This window comes from Sarcophilus harrisii, chromosome 4, assembly GCF_902635505.1.
Source record: "Sarcophilus harrisii chromosome 4, mSarHar1.11, whole genome shotgun sequence".
Classification (NCBI taxonomy): Eukaryota; Metazoa; Chordata; class Mammalia; order Dasyuromorphia; family Dasyuridae; genus Sarcophilus; species Sarcophilus harrisii.
This window is the reverse complement of record NC_045429.1, coordinates 350,928,847-350,941,441: the sequence shown is the minus strand read 5'-3', so window position 1 is coordinate 350,941,441 and position 12,595 is coordinate 350,928,847. Positions and strand designations below refer to the sequence as shown.

Below are 12,595 nucleotides of genomic sequence, written 5' to 3'. Positions count from 1 at the left end.
CGTGTTAAGGGACAAGCTGTACTGTATTATTGGGGCCTGACCAACAACATAGGAGACTACAAAGAATATCTCAGATCTATTATTATACATGTATGGCCAAGACTCCCTATTATATTATGTTTTACTTTTAGAACATGATGTACATGGTTTTTCAAAGTCATGGTACCTTGATATACAACAAAGGAGAAGAAAGTTTAGTATCTTTCAAAAAGACATGTGGAGTTATAAATACCAAAATGTTATGAAAAGCTGTAATAATCCAGACAGGTAGATAAATATATGGCTGTTAAAGTGTAAACCTTAGCTTTGAGGTTTCACAATGGAAAGCATGATAGCTAGGTTTGAATCCTGCCTCACACACTTACTAATAACTGTTATCCTGGCCAAGCAACTGAACCTCTCTTAGGTTTAGTTTCTAAGCAAAATGGAGAGGATAGTTATAGTACCTACCTCAAAGGATTGTACTCATATCAAATACATATAAAGTCCTTTGTCAACTTTAAAATGCTATATGTGTTAGTAATTAAAGCATTAGCTATTGTATGATTTCCCAAAAGTTAACTCTCTGCCCACAGTGGATCCAATGGTGAAAGGTTGTCATGTACTTAGTATTTTATATTAAGCTATAATCCATAATAATTATGCAAAAGAGCAGTATGCCTACAGAAATTAAAATGTAAGCTGAAGGTCAACCATAGACTTCAGATGAAATGGGGTTATTCTTCCCCAGGAAAGTATTCTTCAAAAGGTAAAGAAAAGAATATCACAGCCTAGATGTTTATGTCCCAAAATACTCTAAAAAATGACACTACACACTACTGGGTAAGCATTTTTTAAAGTATCCAAAAGTACAATAACTGCAAACTAAACTTTATCCATCAAAATAAATTCACAGCTAGAAAGTCTTAACAAAACTCTACACCATCAAATTATTACTTGGGATCTTATGAAAACCCCCCCAAATTAAATCATGCTGAGTAATTTACTCAAGCAACTATTTTTAAAAATCACAAATGCTTATGAATTTTTAAAGGGGGAAAGGGAATCTTAAGTAAATCCCTGTTTAAAGTCCACATTAAGGTGAAATGATCAACATAACTCCTGTTATAGAGAAAAATGGAAGATTTTAGACAAGCTAGAATGGTGAAATACCCAAGCACAGACATAGGTAGGCTGGGCACAGGAAAGGAGGAATACTGAAGGGGTAGCATCAAGCTAAGCAAAAAGTTTAGATTTTTCCAGACACAGGGACAGCCTCTGGCACAGAAATATCCAATTTTAGCTTTCATTGACCCAGTTTGCTTGAATGAAAAAGCAGAGAATGTTTTAATGAACACAAGCTTTTGTTAAAAGAGCTGTAACAAAAGTTTCTGATCCTTGAATAAAAAGACAAGTAAGCATGTCACTGGGTTCAGTTCATCCACGCTATTTGAAAGATCATTAAAATGTAAAAAGGCTTTTCCACAAAGACTGCAATAAGCTGCAGAGGAAAAGTTAACATGCAGTCAGTTATTTTGTGTATGTGTGCATGAAAAAAAGGCAAAAGTACTGAAGCAAGAAGTGAGGTCTGAAGATGGTTGTTGCCATACAGGCTCCCAAGAAACACACACAGCCCACAGCAATGCTTTAGAGTTTCAGAAATAGTGTGATGTAATTGCAATGACTGTTGTACATGCTCAGTTTAAACAATGCATACACTGCAGTTCAATTACCTGTTTTTCACACACACGCTTTCTTACTGCCTTGCTTACTAGCTGCTGAAGAGCCTCACACACAATGTATTTTACTCAGGTTTGCCCTAAGTTCCAGTGGTGATTTCATTTGGGTCCAATATAAGTTCTTCCAAATGCTTTTAAAAATTTGGGTCAACCTCCGTCTGCTTTCCCAGCCCCTGACCACCAACCACATTTTTTGAATGTGACACAAGTTTTCAAAGTATTTCATTTATATTGGGATGCAGACGAGTCTAAAGTCAAGGAGGTAGGGGCAACAAGCAACACTAAGTTTGATCTTCCTAGGAATAAACCAACACCAGGAAGAAAACAAACTGATAGGGGTTTTAAAAGTATGCCTGATGACAAAAAAAGATACCTGTTGATACTGTGGTCGTCATAAAATGAAATATTCCATGCTGGCTCAGCAACAAGATACAGCAATTTAAATTTTATTAAGACTTATTTATTAAAGAAAATTTTCACTTTTTTCCTAGAAAATGAACTAACACCATAAGAACTGGACACCCAGAGAAACATGAGGAAAGTCACTTCGGAAGCAGCTAGCATCTTCTCTCTACTTTCAGCAAAAAAATTAGTAATAATCAAGAGATCAGAAACTGGATCACAGTCCTTCAATGTGAAGTTAAGAAAAGCCATTAGGGCACATATTTTTCATCAACTGTCAGGCAAGGTTGAAAAAGTCAAACCAGAGGCTGCTTTAATTAAATTTGTTCCATGTATTAGAGAGAAAATCCTATGGTCCAGATACCCTGACAGAAATCTCTTATACATAACTTTTGGATTGAGTAAGGAAAGCAACTCAACATCCTATTTTTTTTTAAAAAAACATTTTTAAGAGACTGTGAACCAACTACTGATTAGCCTCCTGCCCTTCCTAAAGGACTATTAGCCGATTAGTAGCAAACATCTACTAATTTCCTACAGCTCTATTGTAGATATGTTTCAAAGGACTTGCAGAGGCTTTAGTGAAATTTTGTTGGGGGGGAAAAAAGCAGCAGCAGCAGTGTAGAAAAGGTAGGAAGGAAAAAAAAATCATGCAGATTTCTTAGACTTAGTCCTCCAGACTTAAAGATGGAAAATAATCAACTTTCACCTTTTCCTTTATTGCATCAACCTGCAAAGGAATTCAGAAGGTGCAGCTTAGAAAAAATTAAATTCCATATTGAGCATAAAAAGGTAGAATCAGCAACAAAGAGTTAGGGGAGAAATAATTCACCACTAAAAAGGTACAGGAGAAGTGAAAATAAAGGGCACACTGGAAGCAAACTTTAGAGTTAAATCAGTTTAACTTCAAAGTCTATTGCAAAAAAGTGTATTTATACTAAATTTGTATATGTGAGAAGCAGCTTAATCCACAATAAATAAATAGCACTTAAATTAGCAACTAAGAGCCCCTCACCACAATACAGGATATTAAGCACATTAGAAGAGATCTCTATGATTACAGAGAGAAAGTAACGTTTCCTTGACTAACTACTTTTTCTAAGCACTTTACTGATGGGTCTTAAAAAAAAAAAAAAAAAAAAAACTAAACTGAATACTCTGAAATCTAAAAAGTAGTTATTGAGGGAAAAAATAGCAATAGTAATTTTACATGAAGCATTAGGAAAATGTTATTTTAAAAAAAAGTAGTCAGGTATGCTGATCTGATGACTTACCCATAGTTTAGGCACCTATCTCATTCCTTAGTATAAGATAAATAGGTCCTCCTGGAGTATGGTAGGATAATAAAATCAACTAAATGAGGAGGTGGGAGGAAGGAAGGTACTAAATCCTTCAAGAATATGAATTTTTGTTGTTCTATAAAGACATTCTTTATCACAAGATCTAAAACCAAACCCAGAGAAATTGTAAAAAGTAGAAAAACCTGCCTTTACTCTAAATGTATTTATGTAAAAGACAGCAAATCCAAAAAAGGAAGCTTGGTAAGACAGAGTTTAACAAATTAATAAATAAAGAATTAGGTCCCCCAATTTAATGTACAGTTAAGTCAATTTTCTTTGATAGTCATTATCATCAGTTGCAGTCTAAAAGAAAAGTATATGGACCTCCCTAAGGCCACAAACACACCATTACTACTACTGTTAAAAGAGGACATAATTGGCATAAAGGCAATTCATTTTATTAGTTATAAACATCTGGCTAATGGTCATGAATTGTTACCTGAGATTTCTGAGTACTCAACTAGGGGTGGGACTTTTCTGAAGAAATGAGTTTCTCTACCAAGAGATATAAAAAGGTGGAAGATGGGGGTGGAACTTAGAAGTGACCAAACTCATGTATATACATACAAGGGTGATATTCTGAGAAGTCATTTCTAAAGAATACTCTGTTTCAGTGTTTTACAAATATCGATGTGGACTGAGGGAACCTAAATAACAAAAATAAGAGTCACTTTTACATGATTGTTTAAGTAGATTTTGTTTCAAATCAATCTCACCTCTGAAATCTAAGCCTGTTCAAAAAATTTTGCATTTGCTTGAAGCAATTATTGATGAATATGCTTTAAAAATATCTCCTTACCTTGGACAAGTATTCCTTCATGACCTGGATAAAATAGGGCATGGCAAAGTCCATGATATTGTGCCTCCACGCAGTTTCCAAGACAACATCTGGCCTTAACAGATCATAACAGGTAAAGAGACAAGCTCCAAAGCACTCTCTCTTTTCTTCTTGCAAAAACCACTGTAGCAGCTCTTCTGCCAATTCTGTATCTTTTGATTCAGAGGCATACTGCATTGCATCCTAAGAATAAAAAAGGAAATTTCAAAAAAATCAACTACACCAGACTTCTAAGAAGTTAACTAAGCAATCTAAACCAATGTTTTATATAGGAGGATGATAGAAGGGAACAAAATATATATATATTTTTTTGGTCATTGGTTAAGAAAGAATTCCTAAAATTATAGTGCATCAGGGTTTTTAAAATCATGAAAAGAACAAAATAAACCTGCAAGGAAGAAATGGCCCCCTCAAAATAACCCTACAATGATTTGAATCAAACTAGATAAGAAAATAAAGCAATGTTGTTTGCCCAGAAATTAAACTTTAATTCAAGTAGTAAACTGGGATTATGTGAGGATTTTTTTTTAAGTGGGAAGAGTGAAGAAATGGGGAAGAAATAGCAGAATTCAAAAGATTTCACATTTATAAATTTATTTTGCATTAAGTAAATTACCCTGGCTACTAAAATAATGCTTTAAGAGTGAAATACTTTGATCTGTCCCATTTGAGAATTTTGACATCTTTCAGATATACCACAATGATCGTTTTATAGAACACAATCTGAAAGTATCCCTTTTGGTTAGAAGTTCATAATACATTTTGGAAATGGTCTTTTTTCAAATTTTTTTTTCCCCTCTTTACTTAACCCCTCTTCCCTTCTACTCTAACTTCTGTACCTTATAAAGTCGGTCTTTCTTGCATAACTCTACACTTTGTTTCCAGCGATTGTTGCCTTTGAAGAGATATGCAGCAATTCTTCTGAACTCAATGAGCTCATGTTTCTCCAAACGTTGAGCAAGGGAGATATTATCAAAATTGTCATACGCATCTATTGACGTTCTCAGCGCCTTAAGAAAAAAAATTAAATAAAAATACCAAATTAATGTAACATTTTCAAAAGTTACAATCAATTCTATCCATAAGACCCAATGACACAAAGCCTGCTGTGATGTTTTGATGTAAAGATTAGATATAAATATGTATATAATCCACAAGTTTCTTCCATCAAATTCTCTTTGGACTATAAAAATGCTGATAACAAAACAACGCTTTGAAGGCCTGATTTTCTTTCAAACATGCTCAAAATTGACAAACAATTTGGATTTGGGCATGAGGTTTATAGATTTATATACTGCAAATCAAGTTCTGTTTTAAGGAGATACCTGGTAAATATAGTAAGATATTTATGACCTGGTTTAGATCTATTGTCTGTTGACTTTATTGTCTTAATCCTCACTGAAAGGCTGCTAGAAGCAAACATTTGCCCTTCTGTCAGTAATCAGTCCAGTATCTATATAGCACTTTGAAATATGTAAAGTATTTTACATGTTACCTCATATGAACTGAAATATGTAAAGTATTTTACATGTTATCTCATATGAACTCCACAAATTAAATATATATAGGAAACTTAAGGCTTGGAGATGGTGAATGATTTGCAGATGACTAACATTGGGGCAAGATTTGGATCAAATACTTCATCATACCATACCTAATTGTCTCACTACTTAGAGGCTAAAAGTAAGAAAGTAGAGGGGGGAAAACATAATGAAAGGACTAAAACTGTTACGTTGATGCAAAATTCTAGTTTTGGGGGATCAAAGTACCAAACATTTTTTAAAATTTTACTCTCATATTGCTATATAAGGGCAGTCAAAGCTTTCCCTTCCACCATCCACCAAAAATAAACAAAAAAACCCTAACAATTCTGCTTCAGTCATTTCAGCATTTATAGATGAAAACATCTTAAGTCTCAGAGTAATACTGTTTAAGTCACATGAATAAAACTGAAGTATTGAAGTATAAAATAGAACGTAGGGCTTTCCAATTTCTTCTTTCCTGTAACTATAACTAGTGTTTAGAGACTTATCAAACAACCAAAAATGTTTTACCTGATAATCTTCTTCTGTAATGAAGAGGTTATTCAATGATTCATTCACTGATTTGTTGTTATGGTTTTGAACTGAGCGTAGGTATGGTTTAACCAATGGAAGCTGTTTAACCTTTGAAACAGATTATGAAGTTAATGTAGCACATTTTAAATTTAAGTTACTTGGAAAAATCCTCAGAGCTGGGACAAACACCCTCCAAATAGTATTAGTTAAAATCATTACCTTACTGAAATAGTTGACAGCACGAGTATGATCCAACCTTGGAGATAATACCATCAGCAGATCATTTAGTAGCAGAGGCTTGAATTCTAAATAGAATTGTATTGCTCTATAATATAATTCCACATTGGCTACCTGAAGTGGGAAGATTGAAATATATATGTTGGATTTAGGTTTGTTTTAATTCAAAGAAATCTACATATAAAGACTTCATATTCTGGTGGTATATGTCTACCTTGGTTATGATATCTTTAAATTGTCCTTCTTTCCATGCATCCGTTGGATGATTCATCATCGTAATTATGGCATTGTCATACTCTTCATATTTATCATATAAAAATACCAGCTCTGCCCAAAGATGTGCTTGTTCTGCAGCCCTTAGCACCTGCATATAAAAAAGATTAAGGTAGTAGTAAATATAGACTAATATCAATTAGTACATTTTGAAAAAAATTAGCATTCAGTATTAGTTTTAGCCATTTAACAAAAATGATCTACCTTTGGAATATTCACTCTGGACCAGAACAACTCCAAATGCTCCCTCATTTTCTGTGGCTTGAATTTTGAGTAGAGAATAGCTAATTCAGTAAACATCCCCATATGAGCTCGCTCAAGCCCCAGTGCTGCTTCCAACATGGTTATCAATTCTTCAAAGTATCCTCGATCCTAAAGGAAAAAAATCACACTATTCAAACAAAGGCTGCTTATTGAGTATGTAAAGATCATGCATGTCAAAGACCTTTCTTCATTACCTGATAGTAGTTTATGAGCTCCTCCAGTTCATCTGCATGCACCACAATATGAAGGCCACACATCTGGGCTAAGCGGAACTCTTTCCCATCTACACAGGCAAAGCAGACCTAGGGATATGAAATACGGATGATTTTATATATTAAAAAACAGGTACATTGGCTGGTTGATGATTTAGCACAGGTATGGGACTACTGAAAGCTTACTCCTAAGGAAGAGCTAAAGGCCTGAAAGTTTATCCTACTTTTTAAAAAATTCTGAAATTGTGTTTCTGGGTACCTCCTTCCATGTTCTTGTGCTGTTAGCTTTCCGTGCCCCATCAACAGCTGCCTGATATTCACCCAAGTGAACTAGGGTAGATGCCAAGCGACCAAAATTGGAAACATTGTTGTATAATAATTTAGCAGCATCATACATTTTCTCATCATAACAACGATCCCCAACCTGAGAAAAGAAAACAGTTGGTTATCAGCTTGAGGCATATTTTAATTCTCTTTCTACATAGCTCCTGAACTGTGAACTGGGAACCAGTTCTGATCAGGCTTAAAAGAAGATCTGTTCAAGTGTTTCAGAAAGAAATTAAACAAGAACCTTACTTGTTGAATATGAGCATTATTTGGCCCATTGATGAATTCCTCCAGCTCTGCAAGGCGATTGGTCTTAGCCAGAGCAAAGATCAATTCCGTTTCTACGTAAGACTCACGAGCCTTCTTGCGAGCCATCTGCAGGTACTTAACCAGTTCTTCCCAGTTGCCTGAAGACAGGAAGAAAAATAAATTTTTTGGAAAATGCCCATAGAAAGCTATTAATATAGTGAAGAATCTTAAATGGGTATTGCTTAATTTCCTTTAAAACAAAGGAGCCCCCTACAGAAATAGTGATAGATTAGAAGACTGAAATTAAGCTGCAATTATTCTTTCTTCTTGCCAAAATAGTATAATTTAATCTTCCTCAATAGGTAAGGTTAAGAGAAAAACCCTATTGTTTTAATAGGAAGGATTCTCACCCACCCCCATCCTCATATTATAAGACAGTCATAAGGTAAAAGAAAGCATATGACTCTTAAAACAACATCCTGTGTGAGTTTAAGTTTAAGCAGTATACTTTCAAGTCTGTTTTTGTTTTTAAGACAGAAATGATAGCTGAGAAAGCAACATAAATTTCCAAATCAGATCTTAAGGTCTATGATCTACAGAAGGAAATTATCTCAGAAACCATTAAATCCAAGCCCTTACACAGATAAGGAAACTGAAATCTAAGGTTAGGTGTTATGAGGCTTCAACACATTTCAGGGCTATTAACTATTCAGCTTTAATTAGGGCCTAAATAACACATGTACTACTAAAATATGAGACCATTAGTAGTCATACCACTAGTATTGGCAGCCTGAACAACTTCCATGTAAGATGAAGGATCATCAGCTTTGATATAAGAATCAATGGCTTCTTTCACCATCCCTTTCTGCAACTGAGCTTTTGCAAGTTGACTCCACACTGCAGGCTCATTGCAGCGTTCAGCAAACTCATATGCACGATCCAGGTTTCCAATATGTTCAATCAAAACCTGAGAAATAGATTTTAATAGGGTGAATACAATGCTAAATTAGGTCTCTTCTATTACTAATAGAAAAAGAAAGTAGGGATATTTTGCCTCTTTTCTTGATATAACAAAGATGTATACAACTATTAACTGGTGTGAAAGGAATGTGAGATTAAATAATTAGCCATAAATGGCTGACTGAAGTTTTTACCTGCACAGCTGAAGTATTAACATCAAATTTCCTGAAAATGGCAAATGCTTCTTCAAACAACTCATTGCTGATTGCAATATTAGCAATGTCTGGAGCATCATAATTATCTAGTCGGTTGATATATTCCATAACCCGGGTACGATCAGCTTTAATTGCAGTGAGGATAAGGAGGTTTTGTAGATTCCTATTAAGGATAAATTAGCATCACTTGAATGTAGTATATTCAAGAAACTATTAAGCATAAATAAGTACGAATATCAAATCTAAGCAAGAGGAGGGAGGATATACAAATGCTAGAAATATTCGCAATCAAAGCCATACAAAAAAGGGACTCATTCTTTCAAGATTTATTCAAGCTATAGCTACAACACAAATAATTTAGCTGTGTCTTTGCCAGCATTTTTAAAAGTGTTACACATGAGGTGAGCTTCAAATGGAATGTACCCACAAAGAGACATTACTCACAACATACCTATGTTCACTGAACACTGAGTTGTCAAGAACAATTTTCTCCAATAGTTCAATGAGTTCATTGGGAAGGTCTGCAGTCATGAAGGCCTTGACAGTAACAGATACCTCTTCAGGGTCCTGAGTCTCAGACAATGCTGTCTGTACTACCTAGAAAATTAAGACCAAGAAGCTCAAATTACAGACCTGCCCCTCTTCTTCTACCCTCTGCCAATGTCAAGAGCAGCCAAAAAAATCCAGCTATCACAGCTAGTCTTACCTGGTCAATCAGGGGCCTCCTATAAGGGTTGCTCTCTAAGAGAACACTACCCCAAAGTTCTGGATCCTTACGGCGAACCAAATAGCGGGAAAGACTTTTGAAGAGAGAGTTTTCATTGCAAACCTATATAACAGGAGAGAGTTTGAGACAAAGCTAGGTCTAAAGACCTCTCTTCTATCCACACTTAATTGCCATCATTAAAAGACCACCATAAAAACTATAGTTCTAGCCAAGACACAACCAAAGAAAAAAGGTTTTCAGTGATGACAGTTCTTTAAAATAACCTTTAGCAGTTCTCAGAACTACCTAACCCCAGCCCCACAAATTCTTGGCATGTACAGTTGATTCTAATTTGTTTCTATTCACAATATGAGGGATACGCACATTAATAAGTTCCAGATCACACTGGCCACGTTCATAAGCCACACATGCTAAGTGGGGATCCCTCTTCTCACAATACTTTCCAACAACACGACTATCATAATAGGGATTTTCACGAAGAAATCTTTCTGGATTGTTGTTACTGTCAATGTAGATTTTAGCTAATGCATTATGAGTAGCAGGCTCCTCACAACCTTCATGAATCCTGGCTTCTAGCCAAGGTAGTAGAAGTTTTAATCTAGGAAAGAACAGACAAACATTTATTAAATACCTACCTGACACTTGGCAAAATATCTGAAATGCAATATTTGTAAAGCATTCTGCCAAAGAGGCTGCCAAAAGAAAATAGCAAAATATTCTTTCCTGGTAATATGATTGCAGTCAATACAGAGTATGTACCTGATAGAATGTTTAAGTAACTTACCAACTGAGTTTCTGAACCTACAAAGCTTAATAGGTGACTCTTTTAAGTATCACCCAAGTACACCCACCCATGAGATTCAATAAAAACAATTCGATGAGGTAATATTAAAGATCTTAGCTGTTTAGTCAAGGACAATCTTATCCAGGACTACAAGTCAAAGTCCCAGAGGGTGAGCTAGACTTTAGCTCTAAAAGAAGTACCCAGTTATCTATAGCCAAAAGGAGAAGTGTAATAAATAATGATTAATTCAGAACAAAACCTTATCCAAGAAAGATTTACCTGCTCTAAGTAGGCTTCATCCACACAGTAGCTTTCCTGTGAACTGACCGTCTCCATTTCTAACCATTACTTAAGTCTTTGCACAGGAATTGCCAAAAAGATAGTAGGATTCCGTTTCTAAGTTATAATTACCAATATAGAATCACTGTCTTATTGTAATAAAATGAGTGAAGGTTGATTTAAAGATTACACAACTATTTGTAACCCAAGCAGATATTCTATGTTGCCTGGAAGACTTAAGTTTAATTATCTGAATTAAGATTTCTAGATTAAGACAATATGACAAAAATTTTTAGTGAATCAGACTTTAATTGACCATTGGTGGGTTAGTATTTGTCCTTTAAAAAGACAAAGGCAATAGGATGAGAGAAATACCTGGCTATTTAGATGACACCAAGAGGACACATTTAAACTAGTTTCCCTTTCTAAATGTTAAAATATCTACTTCAAACAACTTTAATGTCTAAAATGAATTCACCTACAGCAAATAAAAAGCTTGTTACATTTTTTAAAAAGTACTTATTAAAGCATCAATTATGCTGGGAACAGTCCAAAGCACTTCACAAACATTATTTAATTTGATCCTCAAAACAACTCTGAGAAGAGGCACTCTATTATTTTCATTACTATTTTAGAACTGAGAAAAAGGAGGCAGGCAAAAGTTAAATGACTTAGATTGAAACCTGAGTTCATATATGGCCTCAGATACTAAGTAGCTATGTGAACCTAAGTCCAGCACTCAATACAATTCATCACCAGCTCTTATAAAAACCTTGTTATAATCTAAATTTTAAAGTTTTAGATGAACTAATGGGAAGTGAAGTGAGTAGATCAAGAGAACAATGTACATATCAACAACAAGATTATATGATGATCAATCATGATGAACTTGGCTCTTTTTAACAATGAGGTAATTCTGGCCAATTCCAATAAACTTGTGATGGAAAAAGCCATTTGCACCCAGAAAGACTATGGTGACAGAATTTGATCACAATGTAGTATTTTCACCTTTTTTGTTGTTTACTTGCTTTTTAAAAATCCCCTCATTTTTTTCCCTTTTTGATCTGACTTTTCTTTTGCAGCATGATAAATGTGGAAATGTTTAGAAGAAATGTCCACGTTTAACCTATATAATGTATTACTTGCTGTCTAGAGGAAAAGAGTAAGGGAAAAGAAAGGAGAAAAATTTGGAACCCAAGGTTTTGCAAAGGTGAATGTTAAACTATCTTTGCATGTATTTTGAAAAGAAAAGCTATTAAAAAATCAAATTTTTTAAAAAAAAGTTTTCCCTCTCTTTCTTTAAAACTTGACTAGTTATAGTTACCCTTATTCAAGTTCATTTACAAGAGTCAAGATAATATTCCTATTCATTTTTCTCTAGTCTATTAGTAAAGTATACTTTGTTTACTACAAAGTCAGATAACGTAATCATAATTAGATAGCTAGCCCATCTCTACTATAAAAAGGAACATTTTTTTCTTTAGTGATCAGGGAAGTTTAGGAATTATAATTTTAAGATATTGTTATGTAATCCTGGCATAAGGCATCTTCACAACCTAATCAAGGAGTGAAATTTATACTACATATACTACCTGGAGTATCACCCGCTTCGAGTCTTCATGCAGAACACATGATTTCATATCATAAATAAACCATGTACCAAAGAGTACAAAATTTTACTTTTCTCAGGAGTAATGTAGTAATACTAAAAAT

General features: G+C 34.5%; 1 protein-coding gene across 2 annotated transcripts in view; it reads right to left on the bottom strand.

Moving 5' to 3' along the window:
- The window catches only part of CLTC (clathrin heavy chain), a 78,058-nt gene that overhangs the window by 5,013 nt on the left and 60,450 nt on the right, over positions 1–12,595 (bottom strand). The window contains exons 17-31 of one of the 2 annotated variants that reach the window (XM_031966508.1): positions 10,183–10,417; positions 9,799–9,921; positions 9,544–9,689; positions 9,072–9,255; positions 8,692–8,884; positions 7,918–8,075; positions 7,601–7,765; positions 7,324–7,431; positions 7,070–7,237; positions 6,807–6,956; positions 6,575–6,706; positions 6,353–6,463; positions 5,138–5,308; positions 4,260–4,481; positions 2,830–2,850 (exon numbers count right to left, since the gene is read on the bottom strand). In XM_031966508.1, the coding sequence (XP_031822368.1) occupies positions 2,830–2,850; positions 4,260–4,481; positions 5,138–5,308; positions 6,353–6,463; positions 6,575–6,706; positions 6,807–6,956; positions 7,070–7,237; positions 7,324–7,431; positions 7,601–7,765; positions 7,918–8,075; positions 8,692–8,884; positions 9,072–9,255; positions 9,544–9,689; positions 9,799–9,921; positions 10,183–10,417 (2,287 nt within the window). The remainder of the gene's footprint in view (positions 1–2,829; positions 2,851–4,259; positions 4,482–5,137; positions 5,309–6,352; positions 6,464–6,574; positions 6,707–6,806; positions 6,957–7,069; positions 7,238–7,323; positions 7,432–7,600; positions 7,766–7,917; positions 8,076–8,691; positions 8,885–9,071; positions 9,256–9,543; positions 9,690–9,798; positions 9,922–10,182; positions 10,418–12,595) is intronic. The other variant, XM_031966509.1, reaches the window with a different exon arrangement.